At 35.9% G+C, this 27,211-nt stretch overlaps 1 protein-coding gene across 1 annotated transcript in view; it reads left to right on the top strand.

Annotated features, from left to right (window-relative positions):
- ESR1 (estrogen receptor 1) overlaps positions 1-27,211 on the top strand; it is a 188,566-nt gene that overhangs the window by 132,174 nt on the left and 29,181 nt on the right. Inside the window, 1 exon segment of the mRNA XM_021382255.1 lies at positions 22,044-22,182. Within this exon segment, the coding sequence (XP_021237930.1) occupies positions 22,044-22,182 (139 nt within the window).

The following is a 27,211-nucleotide window of genomic DNA, read 5'->3' on the forward strand; positions in this document are numbered from 1 at the left end:
AAGTAATAATGAAAATGAGTTTGTAATGGGCTGCCTAGTACAACACAGGCAGAGATCTGTTGTGGATCCATGCTGAGGACAGTCTCCAAAACAAAGAGAGTATCTTTGCAGACATGTCCTGATTGGGAAGATGACAACTGATCCAAATTTTTATTGTATCTATTTTGTTCACTATTAGTTCAAACTTTTGACTTAGTGTTAACAAATTTACTTAAATTACCTCTGCAATCGTGATGAAGTTAACAAATTGCTGTGGAAAAGAGAACTTGTGGCAGCTTGTTGTACATAAACTTACAGAACAGTCTTCAGTATTTAACACAATTGTTAACTGAAGTCATAACAAATTTATCCTGTGACAATGTACTTCATAATACACCAAGTGCATAAAAGCTTGTTTTAATTTTCCTTTGAAACCTTGGCCACTGATACAAATGGGTTTGGCAGATGACATGTGCAAAAAACTTGTACAGTGTCCTATGACATACACAAAAAATTTGAATGCCCCAGAGGACCTTTTCTTTACAGGGCCTAATGGGTATTTTGGCTTAAATCCTCCCAGATGGCCTCTTTAAGACAGTAGTGGTGCCTTCTGATAAACCCAGCCAGATGGAATAACAAGCAGCTGCACACAAGGCGGGTGCAAACAGATTGCGGTGGATTAGACTTTTTATACATATGTAAATGGAACCTGTTACCAATTAATTGGGACAAATTGCTAAAAATCACATGTAAACAGGTATCAGAGTACGTAAGTAACAATGTTGCTCATTTTGAATCACGTATTCCTTATAAATACGGTTTTCTATTTTCTTTTTGGTTTGCATAACATCTTGGGGATATACCACCACCTTCAATTTCATAGACAGAGGTATTTTTAGTTTAGCAAATTTTTCTTACAGACTCCTATGCAATGAGCAAAACCACTGATTTCTTTTTCTACAGAAATGCTGATATGTAAAAGGAATTTACTTGCTATGTTTTATTATTCACTTACTGTGCATATCATAATATCTATATCTGTCATTCTGTATTCTCTAAAGGAAGCTGGTATTATCAATGTAATGATCAACAATTTTTTTTGTGGAGAGGTTCTTGGGATGGTAAGAGACAATGAGCTCACACAGCGAGCTTATGGTAAAGAGTGTAGCTTTAAGGAGATTTTGCTGTAAGGGTGAAATATTTGGCACTGCTGCAACAGTCTTGTATAACTATTTACTACAAGTACAGTAGCTGTACAACTTAATAGGCCTAAAATGGTACACCGGGCATACAAGCTTTGAAGTTTTGAGATGATTCACGCTGCTGTTCTTATTTTATGGCTTCATGAACCGAGGAGATAAACATTTTGGCACTGTTTTTTTTTTCATTTCAAAGCCACAGAAGTTGCTATTTTCTTAAGATATTGTTTTCTTATTTGACCTTCTAAACTGTTCTGTTTGTTAAGTTAGGAACACTGTGTAAAGAGGCCAACAATAGCCACAATTTTACACTGTACTTCAGTGACACCAAACCTTGGGGGAAAAAAAAAATTTTAAAAAGTGAGCATATAGTGGAAAGAAAGCAGTCTTTAACAGGAATGATGTGTCTTAATAACTGTAGATGCCTTTAGGTGCAGGGCGGTTTTCAGAGTTTGTAAGTTTAGTGGCCTTCCTGGCAGTAATTTACACTTGGCTTAAAAAAAGGAACTGCTTGATAATGCTGTAACATTGTTTTAAAATAGACCTTCCAAAATATCTACTTTATAGTCTATTCTCCTTTGACTAGTGAGTTTGCTGTCAAAATTTGTAACAACTTCATCAGAAAAAAAAAAACCCTCTGTTTATCAGGTACTTTAATCTGTTGAAGTGATAGTCTGACTGCTCCCCTGACTTTAAAGGGTGAAAACAAAGGAGGCAAATACGTCTGTAAATGAAAGAGAAATGATAGCCAGTGCCTGGACCTTACTTTATGGATGCTTCTTGTTAAATTAATTTCTGTGAGGTTTCAATTAATTGCCATGAATGTAAGGGATAAGAATCAAGCCTTATAATGGACTAAGGTAGTTGGTTATTGTTTGAATTCAAACGTCAAACTGAGAGATATCATGCAATATAGTGATCTTAGGCAGCAGAGTAAGTTAAAACTATTGAATATAAAATAAAAGCTTTCCATCTCTCTATTTTCTCAATCTGGGAGGCATCATTAGTCTTTCATGTCTATACTTTGTAAAAAAATAAACAAGCTCCCTTTCTGTCCACCTCCTCTAGCTCCTGGGTGCTGTATGAGGCACTTTAGCTTTTACTGTGACTATTTATAGATATGTCTTTGTCTGTTAGTGCTTTTGAAATGTAGGGAGATGTATTTCCTCTTGCAGAGAAACTTAAAGTAGAGACTGTGTGGTGCAGTGGTTTGTTGTCGGAAGCCCGAGGAGAAGACACTGATACTAAAAGACAGGGAGAACTGGGGGGAGTTATATGCATTGAGAGCTTGTGTCAGATTGGGAAAGTGTCTGGCTCCACAGCCAAGGAGAAGAAGGAACAGTTCAGCAGAAATGTTCAGAAAAGTACTTAGGTTTTGGCTGCAGGGATGTGTGGGATCAAAAATATAAACAGACAGTGTTTTCAATAGCTGAAGTAATAAGCTGGAAGACAGTAATTGCAAGAGAAAAAAGGGCCAGGGTTTGAGTAACAATTGTGATGTTAGAAATATAAAAGGTATCCTAATGCAATAGTTTTCGAGCTCTAGGGAGTCCCTAGGAGTGTAGAGGAGGAAATAAATGCATCAGGGATAAGGTTAGCAAGCTGACCATCATCAAAGATGCTCCAAGAGAGAGAAAAAGTAGACAGCAAATGGAACAGGATCAGAGGGAGAATATAGCTGAGAATCAGCCAGATGCTCCTATATTAACTTCCTGGGACTCCTACTCATTCCTAGGGCTCCTGCTGGAGGACAGTAATTTGATCAGCTGCACTTTGAAGTGTTTGGCTCTTTCCTTTTCCCCCTGCCACAGGAAGAGCCTTGGGATATTGTCCCAAACTGGGACTGGGATAGCAAGTTAAGCTACAGTCTTCAAGCTTCACGCCCTGCTCTTCCCCCAGGAGTTTCATGGCAGTGTGGAGTATGAGAATATGTTCAAACTGGGTAATTCACTTACATAACTTTCCAACAGGGGAAACAGAGTGAGGAGGGAAAAAGTAGTTAATTAGAAATCCACTGCCCTAGGTTGACTTTTCATCATGAAGGTTTCTATGTTTAGGTTAAGGCTTTTAGGTGTATGAATAGTTAACTGTTAGTAACATTAAGTATCTGTACTTTGTATCACATTTTTTCATCCCTAAATTTTTAACGTGAAGTTACATCTTGACCGAATTTCTGAAATGACATTTAAAACTTTCTGATGTTACTCCTCAGAGTCACAGTGGAATGTTGAGTGCACTGTCTATCAGTCACTGCCCAGCCTGGACCTGGGTTCTTCTCAGGTGCAGCCCAGGGCTTGTCTATATGACTTATATGTGAGAAGCTTTTGAGATAAGAGAACTGTGTGTGGGTATGGGAAAAGTTTTGATAGGGATAGTTTTGCTGTATGCAGTATGCCCAAGAAATGTAGATGAAGATGAACTGAGGTGGTTAACGAAATCACAGGCATCAGTACATGAGGATAAATGAAAATCTATGGTGAAATATCTTTATGTACACAAATAAAAAAAAATTACTATTTGTTTCCTTCCTCTATCTGAGACATAGCCAGTGTTCTGCAAGCCCATCAGCATCCTCAGCTTGCCATATGGATGACTATAAGGAACATGTTACAGAGATAAATATGTATAGATAGAAATGCTGTATTGCTCTTCCATGATTACAGGTAAATCACCATTATTCTTTGACCAGCTATTGACTGATTCCTCAGTTTCACTGTTGCAGAAGGACCTTGATCTAAATGCTTCCGATGCTGTCTCTGAAACCTTTTTCTTCTTCTGATGTGGACCTGCTTGTTGGTTTACATAGTAGGAATATTAGTAAATTTCATTAGCTGATGCTCCTAATCAGAAATAAATGAAGTCTTTGAATAAGCTCAGAAGTATACCATTGAGGGTTTTCTAATGCATAGGTTGCAATATTTAATATTTTTAAAATTTTTAGTAGATTTTCTTAAAAAGTCCTGAAGATAATCGTGCAGATTTCCAGATTATATTTCTTTGTTCAGAAGAATGAAATTCTGAAGAATAAGCCATGAGTTGATGCCGTTATGCAAGTGCATCTGCTTGTATTCATTTTTAGCAAAGTTCTGTGGCTACAGTTAAGACCTCTACTTTTTGTGAGAGGTGTTATTTTTTTCAAAAGCATGAAAAATGTCAGTTATTCTTCCTTACATTGCAACTCCTAGAACATGTTATATTGTCCTCATTCACAGAGGTGACTTTGCATAGAGAGATGACAGTCAAAAACTATTAAATGAAGCATGTTATACAGCCTCCTAGGCATCTCAAATTTAGAAAATCTATAATAAGATACAAATTAATAAATTGATACAAATCACAGAAACTGTCTTTTACTTGTTCTGCACAGCTGTAGTTATAACTGTGCCTAGGATCAAAAAATGGTTGTGACTCTTCTAAGTTAATGTATTTTTGTTAAGATGGAGGTGAATACATGTGTTTCAGATGTATATTTTTCTTATGTGTAGAAAAATGGAAACTAGCTAACAACACTTTTTCATGATATTTATGCAATAAATCAATAAAAGTTTAAATAAATACCAGTATGTCATTTTAAATACTATAATGTTTGTTCTCCCAGAGGAGTCTTACATCCCTTTGTTTCTGGAAGCAAATAATTATAAAAACAATTAGTAAAGGCTTCCAAAGTCACCCATTTATTAGTTCAGCACAACAAGTGTGTTTTGTTCTTAGTGATTTTTCATTTTTAAACAGCCCCATTTAAAGCTCAAATATATATTTTCATCAAAATATCTCTGAAATTAATGTATGTTAAAATATAAATTTAAATCTGAATATGAATTTAGCGTGTAAATTTCTGTTTCTACAAGTATGCATGTATTCAAATACATTTCATAAGATTATATGAAGCTCTTTTTGTGCATAGTGGTTTGAACACCAAGACCCAGAGTGCTATTACAAGGCTGACTCTGCTTAGACCTTTTGTATTTGAATTTCAAGGTATAACATATATTTCAGTAATCTTATTTACCTTTTTGTCATATAGAGATATATAGGAAATTACACGCAACAGGTAAGAAGGATCGAACATTCTTTTAACAAAAAAATTCTTATATATTGGAGTTCATTGTACACTCAGTAACATGTACGTTCATTTTGTAATAAACATTTGAAGATGAAATTCTATTAATTTTTGCAAAAAAAAGAGACAAAAATAAGCATCTGTAGTAATAATTTTGATATTTGTAGCCAAAACTTAATGACATGAAATGCTTAAATTGTAATATTTTATTTCTAAAAGAAATGAACCTTTTATAAATACATTTTCTGGTATTTTCGTTTAGTTGATAAGTAATTTACACTCTTGGATGAACATATCTGTCTTTGAGGTTTCAGCTATGCTGAACCCTGGTGCTTTCCAAGAAACACTCATTAATTTCCACTCTAAGTAAACAGTAAGTAATAATCCTTCCTGATTTATTTATGTCTTAAAATAATTTACAAAAAGAATATGCAATTGTTGGAAAGCACTGATGCGATATGTATGTGCATGCACACATACCCATTGTTCCCTGTTCACATAATTCACATAAATTGGCCCTTTTTACTTGATATTTAATAACTTCAGCCTAATTCTTTTAATTTCTCTCCAGTACTACATCTCTGAACATAGTCAGCTGTAATTCCAGCTTAGAGGTTATTTGTATATTATCTGTATTAGTTTTCTGTTCAAGTGAGCCATCCACTAAATACTCATATTGGATACATAAGGCTTTTTAAGAAATAATTAGGAAAGATTTATTGTAGACTTTTTCTGGATAGGCTCTTGCCCTGTCTGTATCATTACAATGGTGAATTATATGACACATCTGTTACACAGTTCATTTATTTTCTCTGAATATCTCCCCAGGAAATGAACTATGTGTGTAAAGAGTGTGTTGTTTTGTCTGTCTGTTAGTTTTGAACTGCTGAGAATTCGAGCTAATGAAAGCATATCCCACAGTGGAATGGCAAATGAGAAATCTCCAGAAGTTTCCTCTTCTCTGAGTGTCTGTAAGAAAACGTTGTCTCCTTTCTTCCTTATGGAAAGTGCTGTTCCTTCTAATAAACATAGCCTATCCACCACAGTCCTCAGCAAGGAGATGAAGAAGAATTATTTATCACTGCAACTAGAGCTGGGTTCTAGACCTGTATCTTCATAAGCCTCTTGAAGAGAGTCTTAGAACCAGGAGGGAAGAATATGAAGATCTTGAATGTGACTTGTTGTCCTGTTCCCTTTCCCCACCTTTGCACTGCTGTGTGTGTTGGTGGTATTCCAGACAAACTGATATGTTCCACACTAAATAATATTCTGAATTATTAAAAAATTAATATTAAAGATATCTTTATTTACTTGATTCATAAAACAGGGAATGTGGCGTCCTAGGCTAATTAGATCTTTCCAAAGAATATTAAATCTTATCAATATCTTATCAATTATCATAAGTGTTAAGGACACTAGAAAGGGCAGTGCTCATGTTATCCATACTGTCAATGGTGAATTATAGTTTTAACTCAAATCTTTTTCTAATTTAATGTCTCTTTATTTCAACTTCAATAGAGAGATCTTTTCCAATCTTGCCCATACAAAAGGCAAAAATGTAGTTAGTGACATCATATGATCACTGCATGATCACGTAGATATATGATTTCCACTTTATTTCTGCTCAATCTGAAATAGTATGTCAGAGCTGTGAGGGGCTGGAGAATCAAAATGAGAATGAAGTATGGTAATTTCCTATTACCCCTTGATTTGAAAGGATAAAGAAAACCACAAACTGATTTGTCAGGATGTATTCTAGTTCACAGAGAATCAGAGTTCTTAGGGTTAATTCCAACCCTGGGATACGGGAGACTCCCCAGGTAGCAAAGACTGATCGCTCATTTATCTTAGCTATTTTGAAGGTAGAGGAAGCCTCTGGCTTGCTTTCTGTTGAGTTACTTTGCAGTCATCTATTCTCATGCATATTTTTGAGAAGTTGTTCCTCTGTCTTTGTATTCCAGGAAGGCAACAAAACGTTATGGAAGTTCTTTGGGCTGAGCTTGGACTGTATGGGTAGCAAATAGTGACCTGAAGTGACAAAGGCACATAGCAAGCTTTTTGGAAAGGGCAAATAAGTTTTAGGCTTCTTCTGGGCAGAGTCTTGCAAGCGGAAAAGGAAGCCTTTTATATTTCAATAAATGAAATATAAAATATAAATGCAATAAACCACTGGTATTAATTGGGTAACATATTGCACATTTTAAAAACTGTATAGATGAGCAGGTTCTCAGCCGATATAGAAGAGGTGCCAGTGAAAACCTAACATAATTATGGATGCCTCTTTTTGCTCCATTTTTTTACCCCCTTGATATTCATATAAACTTAACTGTGTAGAAACATTGCCTGATAGGAATACCAAATACACCTTTATTTTTCTTCTCCAAGCACTCATCCAGGTTTGTGTCTTTTGGAAAAGAATGTTGCCTTACTGGTGGGATCACTACTTTTGCTCCTGGCTTTGCTAAAGGTTCTCTGTGTCAGTTGAGTATAACTGCCTTGTGCCACAGTTTATTGATGCCTAAACTGTTATGAGAGGACTTTGCTCCATGGGAATGCTATGAAGCATGCTAAATTTCCCTGTTGTGAAACAAAAATCAGGAGATTCTTAGCCTTCAGGTGTAAATAGGAAATAAACCTGCTATATTCTTAGTATAATGGTCCATGTTTTCCTGCTTTGTGCCTCATCAGTATGCCTCCCTTTGCCATAATGTCTCTTACATCTTGCAGGAGTTTTACTTTCTGCTTTATCCAAGCGTTATGCAAAGCTATCTTGAGAATTGATCTTTGATATCACTAAGTACCTCTAAGAAAAAATGAATTACAGATGCATCTGAAATACTGTAGTATATTAAAATACGTAACTTGTTTGAAATCTGCTGTTTTTCAGCTTTGTTTCCGCTCTATACATTTTTGTTGATTTTGAAGGGGCCACTTGTACTCAAGTGTTCGAGAAAGATCCTGACATTAGAATGAGACATTGCCAGGCAACATAAGTACATTTCCCTTACTATCTTCCTCCAGCAGACAGTTCAAAGTGCTCTTTTCTTTAAACTCCAGATGAAGCTTTTGTACCTTGTTTACCAGTGGTAGGCCTTTGGAGAGATTTTGGTAAAACTCCACTGTCACTGTCGGATGAACTCAGATCTGCTTTTCTTCAGCTGACAGTGAGTAATTGTTACCAGCTTTCCTAGGAGGAGATGTTTCATTTACAAGTAATGTTGTGGAGTATCTTTTAAATGTTGATGTTAAGTAGGTAGGAGACAGTGGTATTAGCTTGTCAGTAAGTCTGACAACTCTGAAATCGCTCAATACTAGGATGTCAGAATTATCGTGCTTTCCTGAATATTTCAGTATAATTCTGATGAGATTTCTACTTTATTATTTGTGTGACACTGTGTCCCTCAGCTTCAGATTAAGAATAATTGATGTTTATGGGGATAGAAGTACATTTAAGTACGAATGTTTGCAACATCACTTAGGTAACGATCAGATTATATTTGCTGCTTCATGGCTCCTACACCTACTACAGTTTTTTCTACTTCTGAGGACAGGAGCCTTTAGCCTGCAAAGATCTATCTTGCACTCAACGTGTATCTTTGGGGTTTAATATGGTAACTCTTGTCATAAAACAATCTCCAAGACTATGTCCGAATTGTGGCTCCATTTCTTGACCCTACCTGAAGGTTTTATTCTCATCTGTCAAATTCCCATTGCATGTCAGGTGAAAGAAAAAATAAAACTAAAGTATATAATATTTTCTCTGTAAATGAGAGATAAAAAACTACCATTTTTTTAATAGTGGGAAAAAACATAAAATTATAATTTCAGGGGAAAATTGCTGAATTTTAAGTTGCACATTTTTCTTCTAATCTTTAGTTTCTGCTGTTGTACTTATTAGAAGATATTACTGTGATATTTTTAAGTAAAGGAATTCTGTGTAACTTTCCAGTCCTGAAAAGGATGATAAATAGGGTTTATAGGTCCAGTTAGTTTGGATGATTTGAACACTTCCAAAACTTTTCCAGATGTCTCCATCAGAGTAGTGTGAATAATTAATATCTTTGTTTCCTGACAGTTCCAAACAATAAATGCACTCAATGCAAAATGACATTTTAAAAATCTTTTCAGTAAATAATAACTGTTTCAGGTAAAATGAAACATTTCAGGTAAAAGGAATACATTTAATTAAAATTTTGAATGACTTAAAACAATAGAATTTTTGAAAAAACATCCTAGTTTTCATCAAAGTTTTGGTAACTTTCACAATGTTGAGTAGGAGTAGGTGGAGTACTGAAAACTAAGATAGCTGAGAGACATGTATTCCCTGCTAGAATTCAACCTGTATTTATTTATTTTTACTTCATGAAATTTGACAAGTTCTCCAGAGTCTTTTAGGCTTGTCAACCTGTTGCTTAACAATATCAATATTCTATCAGATTACTTCCAACCAGGTCCAGTTTCAGTGCATGTCTCAGCAGTTGTATAGGAACTTCAGGATGTGGTGGTCATTCTCCGAGAGCAATATGCATGTTTTGTGTTCAGATCTAAGGTTGGTCTGTGCAACAAGTTTCTTTTGGTTGCCTGAGGCTTAGTAGGCACTGAGAGGTTCCTTGGATTTGTTATCTGTTGACAAAGAGTGTGCAAAAAAGGAGCTTTAAGTGAATGATGTGTTTTCTGGGAACATGCTGCTTGCTAACTTATTAGGTTTCCCTGGACAAGAAAATGAATATAAATGGCCAGCTGCATTCCAGTGTCTTGATTTCCTTGTAATGTATTCCTTTGCTCTGTCACATGGTGACACTCCCACACAGCTGCTAAAATGCTTTTGTTGTTGTAGTGGTTAAAGGAAATTGCTGCAATTAATTTTGCTGTCTTTCTTCTCTTTGATGTGTCATTACAATTTCTTGGATAATTTTTCAGAGATTGGGTTCTGTTCAAAACCACTCATGTAGGGGCAAAAAAGTATAGGAGGGGAAAACATCTGAGCCCTATTTATGTATGCTTATGCTTCTGTTTTGGTATAGGTATAACAACAAAGGGAACATAAAACAATATATATACATATGTTGTTTCTGTTACTCACATACAAGTGCAATAGGCAAAAATATGACTTCTCCAAAACTGAACAATCTGAAGAAATAGAATGGATGCAGGTGCCTTAGTTGAGTTAGTTTTATTTCCTAATGACTATAAAGAATGACCAGACCATGAACTCTGAGGTTATGCTTCATTTCTTGGGTACAGCACATTATGTTCTGAGCAGTTTCTATTTGTAGTCTTGAAGCAGTTTTAATCTTCAAGTTCTCTATAGACTTGACAGTTTTTCCTTCTTTTCCTTGAGTTGCCAAATAATCTACTTTTCTGCTAGTTCAAGATTCTTCTGAAATGAATGCAATTGGTTCAGTGGTAAGTGCTGTATGTAGATCCTGGGATGATATAGACTGTGGAGCAGAAAACTTGGTGGTGTTTTTTTTATGAATGAAGGAGAGGAGAGGGGAGCCTTCCCAATTCAATCACCTGGATGTTGTAGTCAAAATAGATGTTAAATGCACAACTGGTATTTATCAAACTTCCAGCTATGGATAGAGATAGAAATTGAAATAGTGAAAATTTAATTCACAAGGAGTTAAAAAAAGTAAATTGGAAATAGTTTAAAAGAGAGAAAGTAAGATTCCAGGCATATTCAGAAACAAACCAATAAAGTTAATAATCATTACTTTCAGCTTCTAGTTGCTTCGATAAATAAATAATACTAGTATAGAATAATAGATGATGGTGGTCACTGTGTTACCTTGCAAGGATAATTTTACCTCTATCCAAAATGTTCTTTAAATGGTAATAACAGCCTTCAGGTCCTTCATGTGGCTTTTCTAATCAGTGGAACAGAAAGAATCAAAAACAGAACAAAGGACATATTTTTATAACCTAGAATTTTTGGGGAAATTGAGGTGCAGAGAAGTTGAAGCAAGCTGCCTGTAGTTGAAGTGAGTCTCTAGTGGTAAAGTGAGTCTCTAGACTCACTTTAACCAAGTCTCATTCACTAAGCACTCCTACCCTGACACACATACCTGCACTACCTTTGTCTGCCCTGAGCATTTTCACAGAGTTTTGCATGAGCCAGGGCCATAACAAATGCCATTAGCAAACTAGGAAGTCTTGATGTCTGATCTTTGTTTTTAAACATCTCCTCTGATAACTGCGTATTGAAGCATGGTAAGGTCACTTAGAGCACTGTGCGAGTCTACTTGTCTGCTTCATTTGGTCCCTCTCCAGTGATTATATGTTTTCTTAAAAACTTGATGAGTAATTGCTTCAGGAGAGCTTTTGTTCTAAAGACTGTTCTTTATAGTCACCAAACCACTTCTTATTTACAATTGATTGTGGCTGGACCACAGATGTACTTTAGTAAGGAGGTCTCCTGGATGCAGCTGGGCATGCAAAAAAATCTGAGTCATTCTGGACATGACCTCGAATCTTGGAGCCTAGGTTTACACCAAGGGTTCATCCAAGGTGGCTGGTGTTCCTTGGCTGCACATTGCTCGCCTTTCATTGCTTCTCCTTGCTGGGTTATTTCATCCGTTGGATGAGAACAGTTAAATCAATAGCACAGACCAGGAAAGTGGCAGCCTAGTGAAGAGAGATGGGGAGCAGAACGAGGTGGAGAGGACAGCTTGTATTTATGAGTGTGTCTTTTTTGTTCATAAAAGTCAGGCAGGAATGCGTAGCCAGCATCAAGGATTATTTTAGCTGGATCTGCTTTTGATAGAAAACATTTTGCATAGTAGTGACCTCTCAAAAAGCACGATAAATTAAAAAAAAAGAAGAAGAAAAAAGAAAAACCCACAAAAAGCCATCAAACCTACTTACAATTGGTCTGAGTATTGATATAAATTTAGGATAATGGAATTAACTGTTGCAGAGGGGAAAAAAAAGATACAGTACTTAATTCTGCATAATTTTGTCAACAACTAATAAATTTTGTGAAGCATCCTCTCTCATTTTTGTAGGGAACGATTCAGAGGACATGATGCAAGCCTTCCCATGCAGCTGATGGTCTATCCCTGCACTTAAAATCACTGAGACCAGGTTTCATTCTCCCTTTTTCAGTATGCAGACAATGTCCTCTACTTTTTAATTTACAAGCCTGGACTCCCTGAGAGAAAGCACAGCTCTCAGTCATAAAGGAGCCCATCTTACTGTTGTTAAAGAGTAGCCTGAGTCTTGGACATCCAGGTTTCAGTCCAGGCATGAATGACAGTTAACATGCTTTAAATGATGAGTTTTGTAGTGCTGTAGGAAAGTGTTGTGCAATAATGAACATTTTTGTTGATCTTTTGAAGTGCTTGCTTTTTGTATAGAAAATATATGCATATGTCTCCTTGCTTTATAAAGACAGCATGATAAACTTTTGCTAGTAAACTGGCAGGCAGCCTTCACTAATAATAACCTTATACTGCTACTACTACTATTATCATTATGACAACTTTAAAATGGACTGTATACATGGGGAAGAAAGCTTAGGTCTAGGAAGTTCAAATATAGGAAGTTACCTTTCCTAGGCTAGCGAACATGTTAAAACCAAGAAAGTTCTCATGCTTATTTAATGCGTTACAGACAGGTGTTCTGATCACAACCTAAACAGTTTTCCCTCAACTCTTATTTGGTAGCACTTTATTTCCTCTACCTCTTTGAGGAAAGTTCAGTTGTTTCTGATTTTCTCCTTTTTGCCGATGTTCAAAAAGGAGATCTTGCACTTGAGCTCAGGGAGGCTTCTCCATCGTGAAGATTTTGTGGCTGAAAAGATTAGAGTGTGTGCTAAGAGCCTGCCACACCTCCGTCCTAATCCTGCCGCCTCTGGGATGAGGCACTTAACCTCTTTGTGTTCTGTCTATAAAATACATTTAATAATGCTTAATGGCTTTACTGTCCTTTGAAAATGCGAAGTGCTATGTGAGTGCTGATTACTTTTTATTGTGTTCCCTGATGGAAGGCCTCAAAATATTTGTGTTAACTGGTGCTGCTAATGCATTTTCTGGAATAATCTTAGTTAACAAAGGGAAACAGTTGCAAAATGAAAACAGCATTAGCTAAGGTAGAAGTGATGACACATGCAAAGAAAGTTGGGACATTAAAGCACTTAGCCTTGCTGGCTACGGTTGTGCTCTCTTTCAGCCATGGCTGGAGATACATTTTCAACCCAGGTTGTCTTTCTAGGCTGTGTCCACACAAGAGAGAGCTCAGGGAGGGAGGAACCTCACGTTTTGGAGACATGGCCTGATCACCAGCTTGGGACAGATTTTCCAAGGCAATCAAACCCTACGCATTCCCACAAAATGTTTGAAATGGTTCTCATTCAGCTGAGAAATGCATTTTTGAGTTGCCACAGTCCGGCTTTTAAGTGGAAGTGGATTGACAAGCTCCTAGGAATGGGATCCTAAATAAATGTGACAAATGTAATACCTGCAGCATCCCCAACTCAAGCTTTGTTTGAGAACATTTGGGTGTGAATTGTGATTGTTACTGTGCAGAAATTGGTTTAGAGCTATCCAAGTTTTAAAAGGCAAATGTAAAGTATATATTTTAAAAGGAATTAGCAGTAATTAACAGCAGATGCTCTTTTCTCTGATCTCTTTTCATTTCTGACAGATTTTTTAGGTTTAGAAGAGACAACTTATAATTTTGGATTGTTATTTTGATATATTATGATTACACAGGCAATGGAAATAGGGAATTATGAAAGAGACTACAGAGTGTGCCACTTGCTCAGTGTTTGCTTTTCAGGCTTCTCTCTCAGGAACCTAGCAAAATATAACTATTTTTTGTCTCTCTATCAACAGAAACAAAAGTAATGTTCCTTTAAAAAATGAATACACAAGACTATTTTTGAAGAAAATATTTGAATCCAAAATGTCAGATTTTAGAGCTTTATGATCTTCAGTCCTTAAAATACATCTTGATTTAAAATACTCCAGTTGTTTAAAACATTAAGGCAGTATGTCCATTCCATTCTTTAAATGCTCCGAGGAAGGAGAACTTAATAAAAGTTCATTATAATTTTGGTCTGAACATCTATAGAATAAAGTAGGAATAAGCAGCATTACAAAAATAGCCTAGTGAATGCTGAGGTTGGTGAAAAATAGTGCTTATGATTCTCTGTCTCACTTCTCCTTGAACTCTTATTTGCCCTGCTGTTGTTGTGTGTGGGCAGGGCTGCTGTATATGGTCACAGTGCAAATTTCAGCCACATTTCAGCTGCATTAAGTGGTTTCATGGCGTAGACTTAAGGGTTAAGGATTCTGAGCAATCCATGCAAGTTCAGACCAAACTGTCATATGCTAGATAAATGCACAGACGTGGTCTCACTTCTCATCTTGGAGAGACTGGGCATTGACATGGTGGCACTACAGCAAGAACAAATTTCTCATTTTGCTTGAACAGTGATGGCTGAGCTATTGATTTTTCAGTGTCTTTTAGGTTGGGAGAAACAGGTGCTGTTTTGCCATTTTCTGGGAGTTTCTTGAGAGCAGAACTTGCTGTAGGAATTATTTTTCTGTTTGTCTGTTTCATCTGTGCAGATATTTTTGCTGGCATAGACCTATCTTATTTTGATTGTTTTACTGAATGGTTGCTAGCTCTCAGGTAGTGGCGCTTGTCACTACTTTCCTGCTCTTTGCCAACCTAATTAGTGTTTTCTTCTAAATGTCCCCTATTATACGATCATTGCTATCTGAAATACTGTACTGAACTGTATATAACAGTCTTTTTCTATAGCTATTACTTTTCAAAGCACTGCAATAAGATAGAAAAAGAGAGTGGTTCTTGTATGCAAGTATAAGACGTGGTGTAAGAATGTTCTCAGGACATTGTTATAAAGTATACTACACTATATATTTTTAACTGTAGAAGAGATTATAAAAAATCCTGATGGTACCGAGTTGAAAACTTTCCAGACAAGTGAACAGGAGATTTAGAAAAGAGATAACATTTGGAAACTGATAGCTGGGCCAGCTATTGTTCAGGATGTAAGTTATCTGGAAAAAAGAAATGAGTACTGGTAATAAAAGATACAGATGATATTGAGTTGACTAAGGCGATGGAGATGAGCCTGAGTTAAAAACTATGCAGTTCTAGTTTCACTAGCTCCAAAAGAGTACAACTAAATTGGAAAATGCTCAGAGGGCAGCATGAATTCAGCAACGAATAGGATAATTTTCATGTGAGGAATGATTATGTCTCTCATTAAAATAATTAGATGTGCCAAATCAAAGTTACAGTGTTTTCAATATTGTTTTTTTTTTTCTATAACAGTGGGAGACTGTGCTTTCCAGTGCTAATTTAAAGTATGAAACTTTTTGCCAGAGTGTATTACTGCCAGAGTGTATAAAAAACCTGAAGTAGATTAAAAGTATACATGGGTTCATGAAATAGCTGGACAAACTTGGAGGAAGAAACTTTGAGGATCATTAAGTACAAAAAGACCATCTCTGGCTTTGGAAGTCCCTGAGCCACATAATACTTTAGCTTGAGAAATCTTTCTCTAGAAACATGACCTTATGTTTGTCCTGCTGTTTGTTCTGCCATAAGCATCTGGTATCAATTGCTGTTGTAAATTGGATACTTTGCTAGATGGACCTTTGATATTGCTTTTAAAGCTTTTTACTGCTTTTGATTTACTTTCTCTCAAAGCACTTGGAGTCAGAGTCATTCTTTATAGAAAAATGTTGTTTATTGTCTTGCAAAAATTGCTTGAAATTTATATTTCAGATACTCATGGTAATTAAGGCGTATGGTATAAACATATAGGTAGGATTACATAAAAAAATAAGATTATTGTTGTGGGAATAGAAATAGTCTAGACACTGTATAACTGTGTTTTAATAATCTTAGTGGAAGCTGCAAAATGCTGATAATTAAAAGATATCCAAATGTTAGTAAATACCCAGTGGAGGATTTATTTATTGTTGTAGGGTTAAATCTGCAGTCATCGAGTCTTAGAGAATGTTAATTATTAGGGAAATTGTTTCTGACAATATCAAATGCTACTTATTAAGTCAAAATTCATTAAGATAAATTGTGAATTTATTAGTTTCAAGCTATCTGATTGGTATAATTTTACATATGTATAGAATCATGTAATGGTTTGAGTTAGAAGGGACCTGTAAGATGGTATAGTTCCAGCTCCCCTGCTATAGGCAGGGACACCTCCCTCTAAACCAGGTTGCTCAAAGCCCCACCCAGCCTGGCTTTGAATGCTTCCAGCGAGGGGACATTCACAACCTTTCTGGGCAACCTGTTCCAGTGTCCCACCACCCTCACAGTGCAGAATTTCTTCCCGATATCTAGTCTAAATCTATCTTCTTCCACTTTAAAACCATTTTCTCTTATCCAGTTGCTACCTGCCCTTATAGGTATATATATAGTATAGGTACTGGATGGCAGCTATGAGGTCTCTTCGGAGCCTTCTCTTCTCCAGACTGAAAAGTATCAGCTCCCTCAACCTGTCCCCATAGGTGAGGTGCTCCAGCCCTCTGATCCTCTTCGTGGTCCTCCTCTGGACCCAATCCAACAGCTCCATGTCCTGCTTGTATTGGGTGCCCCAGAACTGGATGGAGTACTCCAGGTGGGGTCTCGTGAAAGCAGAGTAGAGGGACAAAATCACCTCCCTCAGCCTGCTGGTCATGCTTCTCTATATTGTGTACGAAGTTGATGTTTATTTCAGAGAACTGTAGGGTTATCAATGTATGTTACAGTAACAATAGATGAAAACCATCTGAGCTTTACATTGCTCCCTACTGGAAAAAAAAAAAAAAAAGGTTTTGTGCATTAAACTCTCCTCTGTTGTTGTCAGATGTATATGGTTGTTGTTCTTGGTGGTGGTGGTGGTGTTTTACCTAACACTCCTTCCAGCAGTCCTTGTGCTCCATCATGGTGACCTGTGCCTTTCGGCAGTGACTCACATTCCCAGTTTACAAAGAGATTTGCTCATACCTTTTGTATGTGTTCATTTCCTTCTTTTTTTTTTAGGATGATAGAGTAATACAGTTTTAGATTCCCAACTCTAATTTCACCTCTAGAGACTCATGCTTACCAAAGAAGAGCTTTTTATAGATTTTCTTCCACTTCTTCTGTTATTGACTGTCTGGAAGAGAGATATTTGTAACATGTTATCACTGATATGGCACATACTGTTGCTTTATATTAGCAAGTATAATCAGTTTATTTTCAGTTTTAGGGGTTTTTTTTGTTTGTTTGTTTTGTTTTGTTTTTTGCACAAAACCATTTTAATTGCCAACTGCTCTTAACTGAATGCTCAGTACACCTTTCTGGCTTTTCAGAAGCTCAGATTTCCATATATGTACAAGAGCTCGTGGAACAATTATTGTGTTCTGTGTTGGCAGTCACTCAAAAGTACTGTTAATTTGTCTGTGAATTTGATAGGGATGGTCTAGACAAGGCTTTTAATCCATAACTGTTTTGCTCCTGGCAGGCATACGATGTGTGAATGGCTGTGTGGTTTTTGGCCACACAAGGGTTTTCGTATGTATAAAAAGGTCATGCAATTGGTCAGTCTAGTAAATGGAATCAGATATAGGTCATATATATAAGCTGCAATTAATTTATCACCAGTGAAGTGTAGGTCTTTCTCTTCCTTAAAGCACTGTACCTGAAAATTCAGAGTTCAACATTTTCTTTCAAAACTTGCCAGCATTAAAAGAACACTGATATTTGGGAATGCAGTGCACATCAGCACATAATTTTGGTAACATTAATGTGCAGGATGCTCTGAATGATGAAGTGAGTAATGATTTATTCATCATTTAATTTAACCTCTTGTAACATTATTCTGAATTATCTTGCTTGAACAAGAGTATGTCTTAAAAATAATAATTAAATCTTGATTAGCATTTTGAATGACAGCAAATTCACGGAACTTTATTATGTTGCTTGGATAATAACTAATTTTTTTGTCAACAGCGGTCCCCTCATTTTCAGTCTGGCTTGGAGCACGTTTAAGTATGAACTTCTGTATGTTATGTCATTATCTGTTGTAATGCCTTTTTCTTTATATTTACACAATGCAGTCCTTTAACCCCTTTTACCTATTTGGCTTAAAGTGTAACAGAATTCCTGGTATTTCTCACTAGAGGGCATGTTTTTCAATGTTTCACAAAACTATCATTTTGACCTTTTTTTTTTTTTTTTTTAAATCGTTCTGTCTAACATCTCATCTTCCAAGAATGGTTACCAGAATCAGGTAGCACAGAGGTAATTTAGCTTCTTTGCCTTCTTGGAGTTTCCATGAATTTTTATAGAGTTCGTTGTCTTTGTAGATGCAGCTTCATATTGGAAAAAAATCTCTATTATTTCCAAGTTCTCTTTGGAGATGCTACTGTTAAATTTCATATATATGCCTAATGTTCTTGGTTTAAAATTTCTGTTCTTGGTTTAAAATTTCTCTCTTTACAGTGGAGTTTTTTATCTTTTTTCTTTTTTTTTATGAAGCTAGTGAGTGACCTGTATTGCTGACATTACTAACATAGTTGTTGTATTATTGCCCACATGCCGTCACACCAGCTTACTTAGAATTTTTGCTTTTTCCCATGTCATCATGAAAAAAACAAATGGCTAGGGTAAAGAATTAAGCTGTGTGGGGTTCCTCTAGAAATACTTCATTACTCTTATTCAGATGTAATTTAAAATACTTGAATTCAGTTAATCTGTTTTATGTTTTTATGAAAGTAAATATCTTGTAAAAGCCTGTTTCATCGAAACTGTTATTTTTATCAACTGAACTTACAATAAAAGCCATCAAGTTGATTTGATAAGGTTTCTATGAATTACAATTGATGTGCATTATTATATTACAGATTTAAACCTTCAGCAATCAATGCTTTTGAGTTAGCTGTTTTATTATAGAACCCAAAGATGTCAGACTGATAGATCATTTAATCCTTTAAAATACAGACACATCATCAGTTTTCTTTTTCATCCTAATTTTCTGAAACTTCACTGAAATAACAGTTAATATTCCAGGTGTCAAGAATGTTCTTGGCCAATTCTTTTAGGATGTTTTAATGCAAAGTATTCATATTTAGTTATTTGAAAAGATTTTATCATTGCTATGCAATACTTTTCTATTCTCAGAGCAGGCTAAGAAATTATCCCTCTTCTGCTAAACAAGTAAGGTGATTTCTTTTTTACTCTTTTTTTCGTCGGTTTTTGTCCAGATCACTTAACCTCTGCAATGTGAATTTTTTTTATGCAGGCCCAGGGAAAAATAGAGCTAATAAAAATCTATGATTCAAAAAAGGATTTGAGGCAAGGTGCAGTAAAAGCAAGAACAAGAGTCTGGAGAGCTACGCAAAGGAAGGAAGAAGAATTATACTGAAAAAAACCTCCTTGTATAAAGATCTTTCCTATTCCTTACCATTCAGTGGCTCTGTAACACACAGCTTCTTTTCAACTTGGAAGATAACTATTTTGTGTTCAATTTCTTTCTCTGATTCTATCAAGTTTAACCACAAGGTAAAAGGGCTCCTGTTTTTGCATAATAAAGATATGGCTAAAGAGATGTTTGAAGTTCTGAGATTTGTTAGTTTCTGCTTGTTTTCTGCTATAGCACACAGTTACTATCTTTCCCCAAAGATGCAGTTACATTTCAATATCTGTTGATATTATCCTTAAGTTCTTTCCATATGCTTTGCAGAGAGAGACTAGTTAAATGAAAGTTTATTCTTGCATATAGATTGAAACGAGAATTAAGGTGTGACTCTAAATTTACTGACAAACATTTTGGCACCCAGTGTATTGTACAATGAACAGAGTTCTACAATAAAGTGAATTAGCACGGCAGCAACAAACTCGGTTTTTCTGAAACAGTAAAAAAATCTGGTGCAGAAGGATGCACAACCATGTGAAATGATGGCAGTATTATTGATGGAAATCTACTGACTGCCAGCTACGAATACCACAGTGGGATGCATGTGTCCCTGCATTGCTGTGGTTCTCTTCAGTCTTTGATAAAACCATTATATTATGTGCTGTCATACCAAAGAAATACTTAACAGGGTGAATAGTGTTGTTTGTTCTCCATGTATAAACAACTGTTTCTTTCTCCTAGTTTCATTCCTGAGTGCTGTAATCAATGCTTTGTGGTTAATAATGTAACTATTTTAAGTTTCAGCTTTAATGATTCAGGCTGTTTGGTGACTCAGGCAAATGCCATTCCACCACTTCAACATCTGAAACTCATCTTTGCATTTGGTAATAGATGGAAAAATACAAGAAAAAAAGAAAGGCTAAGCTTTTTTTTCCCCTTCTTTTCTATTTAAAGATTTACTACCTTCTTAAAAATAGCAGGTAATGTAATTGTCTAAATCTGTTCCCAGTGATTGATAGATGAGTTTTCTTTAGGAAATGTCAGAGCTGTTTAATTTTTTTTTTTGAATGGTTGTGTACGAATGTACTGATTAGCTATTAGATGTTTTCATTAAAAAAAAAATTGTACCGTCAACTGTTCTGAAAAACATATTTTCTAAGTTTATGTGAGTTCCTTTTTTATTCCTTCTCTTTGTTATTTCAAAATCGATATTTCATAGCACAACATTTGACTTTGGAAACGTTTCTTCTTTTTTATTTTTTCAAGATAACACTTGAGCGAATGTCAGATAAAATTACTTGCAATTGTGTGGGTATGTATCTCCAGTGAGAACAAAACAGTAAAGCAGAAATACTGTCATTTAATAGGCCGATAACATAGTTTACTCTGTAACTTGTGTTCTGAAGACTAATATGAATCAATTGCACCTGTAAAGAAAAAAAAAGAAACAAAATACATTTCACATGTAACACTGAGTAAGGGATAAAAAATATCAGTTTAGAGGGAATTTTCTACACATTTCACTTTTAGCAAGCTCGTATAATTGAAGGAACTTATGCTGTGATAAAATAGGTGATGTTATGCAATTTACATTTCATATATATTTGGAATGAAAGTAATGTTCTTGAAGAGTGGTATTCTCGAAGGAATGATATCATCTGTTCGGAGAAACAGATGCAGGAATGATTATTATTCTTTCATATTTGTATTTTGCATTGCTAAAAGCCACCTCATTTTGCATTCCTTGTTTCTAGCACTGTTTAAATACAGGTTAAGAGTGGTAATCTCCTTCCTCTAGGTGATATAAACCAATATATAAAGAAAATGCCTCATAGGAAAATTTTGATTGTACTGTGATAAGCATTTGTTTACTGATTTATTTGAAATACTGTGTTAGGCCCACTTCCTCACTGCACTTGCAGTATGATGAATGGTTCACGAGTCTGTAAAACAGTGTTTTGCTGGTAAAAGTGTTCTGGGATTAGTTGATCAGAGCTATCCTTCCAGTTTTTTATGAGGCATTTTCCCATTTTCCCACCATCACGACCCAGGCAATATGAAACTGGTGCAAGTGGCTGCTCCTTTGTAGCAGTGTGAGCCCAGCTTCCCAGGCTGCTAGCAACGGATGTAGGGATGGCGATGCTCAGCTGGCTCTTGCCCAGTTTTTGGGACAGGATGCTGTCAGGACACAACCAGGGGGCTAGAAAATGTTAAATGTTTTGTAGACTGAGACACAGTGGACAATACACAAAACAATAACAATACACAAAACTCACTGAGAACATTCAAAGAAGATAAAATCTGTTTTATTGCTTTTTCTTCTTGGTTTTCTAGCTCCAATGCACTTTTTAACCTGGTTTTCTGGGTGCTGTTGTCCCACTTACAAAAGTGGAAGGTTTTTACTGTCTCCTATTTATTCTTTCAGGATTTGTGGATCTAACACTCCATGATCAGGTCCATCTACTGGAATGTGCCTGGTTAGAGATACTGATGATCGGCTTGGTCTGGCGCTCCATGGAACACCCAGGAAAACTTTTATTTGCACCTAACCTATTACTGGACAGGTCAGTCTGTGTATTGCTGTTAATTATTTAAGTTAATTTGTTTCCACTGCAATCAAATAATTTTTTAGGTTTTAGTCATCACATTGATGCTACAGTTTGATGGTATGTCATAAATTAAGCAGGATGTGACTGGAAGGCAACACTGGAAGAACTCTAAAAAACCTAGATATGATCTGGTAATTTACTAGACAAGGAAAACATCAGAAAGTTACCTGCTGCTGGAATGACTTTATTTCAAAGCCAGCTAAAAATTCCTCTTATAATCTGTAATTTGTTGCCAAACTGAATTAAATTTAATTTAAATCTGGAACACGAGTCACTTTAATCCATGTAATTACTTCTACTTATCTAAAATCCTCATAGTCAGTATTAATTAGAATTGGTTTATTCAGGCAGCCAGCCATAATTTTGGAAGAAAATCTTGATGGATCTATGTTATGATCTGATCTATATTTTTATTTTTTTTATTATTGCTTTTTTTTTTCTCCTGTACGCTGAAGTTAAATGTGTAACTTTCTGTACTAAGTCTTTTTAGCCGGTCTTACTGAGATGCTTAAGGTGTTTCTGACTGTGAGATAAAAATATATATCTCTGCCATACAACAATATCCAGGAATTTAGCTGGCAGTCTTCACAAAATCAAAGCAGAAATTCTAGTTATCTCAGTTCAAACTCAAGTCATGAAAAATTTCAGCCTTGAGAAAGAGTGTTGAACAGTGAGCAGAGGATTTGGCAGAAGACTGTGGCAAGGCTAGGAACAGTTGGTTAGGATGAAAGAGTAGTCTTAACTATTGGTAGTGCTCTTCAGTTGAAGACACTGAGATAGCAGAGTTGACAGGAGAGAGCTTGTGTTGCAGGCATTGGTCACTTCAGCGCAGTGCAAGAACACAGAGTGAGGCAGCTTAGATCTAGCCATGTTTCTGAACACACCACATAGCTGCAGGGGCAGTGAGCTGCAGCAGAGGGATGGCAGCAAAGAGTCAAGGGCAGTGCCTTCAGCATCTGCAACCGTTAGTTGCGTGAATGAACCAAAAGTTTTGCTAGCAGAAAAACTGTTTCCCTTCTAATTCTCTAAATAAGAAAGTATTTGTACCATAGGAAAGTAAATATGCTATGCTATTGAAAACTACTACAAATTGCAACTTAGCTTTAATAAACAACTAATCTGTTCCACATTTCATAATGTATGCTGTGAGAAAAAAAACTGCAAACTGAAGAGCAGAACTATAGTACCATTTTTAGCTAATAAAAAGAGCTAGGGAAAGTTTAGAAACTTTGGTCTTCCTTAGCTGAAAATCCCATGCTCTGAGTAAAATGGAGTCTGAGCAGTTGATTCACACAGCTTAATCTCTGCTGGATTAAAGGAAAGAATTTCATGCAACTGGAACTACACATTATTTTAGAGGAGAAAATGAATTCATTTTCAAATAATGAGAAATGTGTTTCTAAGGCATCATATACTTTCTTCACTCTACTTGGTAGGGATATTTGCTGACTCTGGGGTGTACTGATATGCTAATTAGTTTACTGTTTATGTCAAAATTAATTACTGCTAACAATAATTTTATGTCCTAAATTGATTTAGGCAAATTTCCTATTGAAAATGTTTTGGGCAGCTGTACGTTATTTGCAAGATTTGAGAGGGAAGGACAGAAACGATTCAAAGCCTGAGTCAGTGGTGTTCTTTCACTACAGCAAATGTTTGGGAGAATGTTACAAGAAGAGTGCAAAAGTTGTTTGATCCATTTTTGCTGTTATCTAAATAATGAAACAATCTGAGTGTCTAAAAGAATGGAAAAGATGGATTCAGTAGAGAAATTTTATTTCATCTGTGCTTCTCTGCATAACCTTTAGCATATTCTTTACAGGATTTGTACACTTTTTCAGTGTTTTCATCCACTGCCTTCTGTTCTGAATCCCCACCACTCTTTCCCCATTACCTGATCTATGCAGTTAAAGGCATGTGAAAATGCACATTTAACTACTAGCTATAATCCAGAGTCACCAACTACACCAACTATTAAAACCATGGTCTGTCTCTAACCTGTGTTTTTTTGAACTTAGTGCAAGTTCACAAAATTTAAATAAGTTCAATATAATTAATATGGAGCTACACTCTGCCTCTCTATCATTCAGTGCCAGGCATCCTCTCTGATTTGTCATCTCATTTTTCACATTTGGGATTATCTTACATCTGACACATTCTTTCTGTCTGATAGACTGTCATTTGTGTACATCTGTATGTAAAGCTCAGGTCACTTCAAGTTTTATTACAGCAACGTTTTCCATATTGGCTTGATAAATACAGTCTTGCCTGGCTCATATCTGTCTGAAACACTATAAAAATACCATTCCTTCTTTGCCTGTCTTTGAGCAAACCCGATTTTTGTTCTTCCAGTTTACTCCTCCTACTTGGATCATATTAAACATCAGCTTGTCTTTTCTCTGAAGATATCTTAGAGACTTTCTTTTCCCAGCTTGTGACATTCTACTTGTTACATTTTCATATAAGTACACCTATAATTTTCTTATGTAACTAAAGACTCCTTGAAAATATCTGTGAAGTAGCCCTTTGTTACTTTAAGTCTCTTCTTAGAATTTTGCTTTGCCTGTTAAAAAGACATGCATGACAATTAAGCTGTCAGTATGTTTATCCTACTGCTTTCTGTATGGTTGGGTATCCTCACATTATCCCTTTTTATTCCCACTCTGCCTTGTAATTAGATAGGACATTTTGTGAGGTAATGCACTCTTTCTTATTCAGTTAAAGCATTGCCTAAACACTTGAGTCTTGGTTCAAGATCAGGACTTTTAGCAGTCTCCCAGTTACTTAAAGCTAGCACACTTTGACAGTGTACAATTGATGCTGTTAGAATGGCTCAAATGATAATAATTACAGATTACAAAATTAACCCCAATTAGGAACTACAATAGCACACTCACAGAGCCTACATTTAATGTACAGTATCTGATGCAACAAACTGAAAGAAACCCAGGATAGATACAAATCTTTTATATGCGTTTTAGAAAGTTAGTGTCTTGTTTAAGGAAATCTAGGAGAAAAGACTTAAGTTTGCAGTGGGATGAACCAGATGTTTCCTGTCTGGATGGTTCCCAAGAGGCTAGACCTTAAAAATGTCATCAGATCAGGGCTGAAATTTGTCAGGACTGACAATAGGCTGTTTATAACTTTGAGGAAAATGTAATGTTTCCTCAGGAATAAGAAAGAGTCATATATTATTATATTTTTAAAACATGTGCTACATGGAAATATCACACCAGTTAGAGATTTAGAGTTTTGAATCATAATTCTAAAGAAACACTTTGTAGAAATAGCTAAATTGCTAACTGAATTGGATGACTTCTCACCTGAAACATCCTCAGCACCAGCAAAATGGGAAATGCAGTGATGCTTTTTAAAGGTTGATGGAACTTCAGCCCCGTAAGCCTGGTGACCATTACAGGGAACTGATAGGATGCAGTCTAAAGAAGAGAATTGGCTGAGGATTGAATAAACATGCATAGTGGTAAAAAGTCATTGTGAGTTTTGCAAGGAGAAGCTATGTATATGGGAATTCTGTCAAGAAATTACCAAGCACATAGACAAGGTAGGTATTCAAAAAGGTATTAAACAAGATCCAAATTTATTGTAAACAAATGTTAACTGATGCATATAGAAAGAGAATAATCCTAAACTTCATATGCTGCACCCTGAGTTGATCTGTCCATCTTGCTGTTGCGATAGTTTCATGGAAGCAGCGATTCTTTGCTCAGTAGCAGTTGGAAAGTAAGTAGCCTTCAGCTCCCATGCAAATTGCCAGAACCTTAGTATTCCACTGTGTAAATCTGTGCTTTTCTGATTTTCCTCATTTTAACAGGAATACTGAAAAAACAGACGAGGTACCCAGTGAGATTGCATAGGTAATCAGACACAGATAAGCTCTGAGACAAAGAATAGCTAAGTAGACTGACTTCTCTGTCTGTGAAGCTCAGCTGAAGAAGGAAAATGAAATAATAGAGACAATAAGAATTGTATGAAGCCATTAACAAGTTGGTAATCCGTGAGTTACTTCATCCAATCTAGCACTGGAGGTAATCACTTGAAATTAGCTGATCTACATGCCTGTACTCTTAGCTCAAGGGCGAATATACATTTGATATGAACCAATCCTGCTGTTCATGTTATGTTCTAATGCTATTTTTTTTATCATTACAGCAAAAATTTATAGCAAAAAAAATTATCATAGAGTGCTAAAAAAATCCCTCAGTTAAATGTAGTCAACATTTGCAGTTTCTAACAGGTTGTTTCTGTCTTTCTACAGACAAATCTAGTTGTCAGTTATTTTATTTGGAAACAGTTCACATCCTCTTACAGAATTTGATGAATTTTTTGTTCTCTTTCTCATCTGAAAGAAATTAAAGTATTTTCACTTTACTGACCATCATGTTGATCAATGGCCGGGAAGCCATGGATCTCTTTAAACTGGAGATAGCATGAATATCATAAAAGCTTGAATCGTTCACTACATGAATCTGCAGCGGAATTAACGTTACTTTCATAGGTTTCATGGAATATTTCATGTGCTGAGAAATTTCTCACAAAATCTGAAAAGAGTGTCAAGTTTTCTGTGTAAGTAGCAAGTTCAGAAGATTAAATACAGTAGAAGTGAGTCAGGATGAATTTGCGGTGTGTTTTGCTAGTCCCTCACCTTCTAAAATGTTCCAGCTGCCTCAGGACATCATACTTTTAGTCAGTCTGCCACTTAAGTAAATGGACAATTGTCTCTATTTATTTATTTTGCATTGCATGGCTACACATGCATCCGTTACCTTTGACTTACTGCTAGAAAAATGGAAGCAAAGTGGACACAGATGCTTGATTCAAAACACTTCATTAGTGACTTACTGCTGGTATTGTTTCATAGAAAAAGGCCCATATGCAAAAAAGATATCAAAATTTGAACTTCAAAAACCATTTGAAAAAAATAGTTGTGTTTTATTTTAATTACATCTTTACAGCATTCTGTGCT

Source organism: Numida meleagris, unplaced genomic scaffold (genome assembly GCF_002078875.1).
Source record: "Numida meleagris isolate 19003 breed g44 Domestic line unplaced genomic scaffold, NumMel1.0 unplaced_Scaffold193, whole genome shotgun sequence".
Lineage (NCBI taxonomy): Eukaryota > Metazoa > Chordata > Aves > Galliformes > Numididae > Numida > Numida meleagris.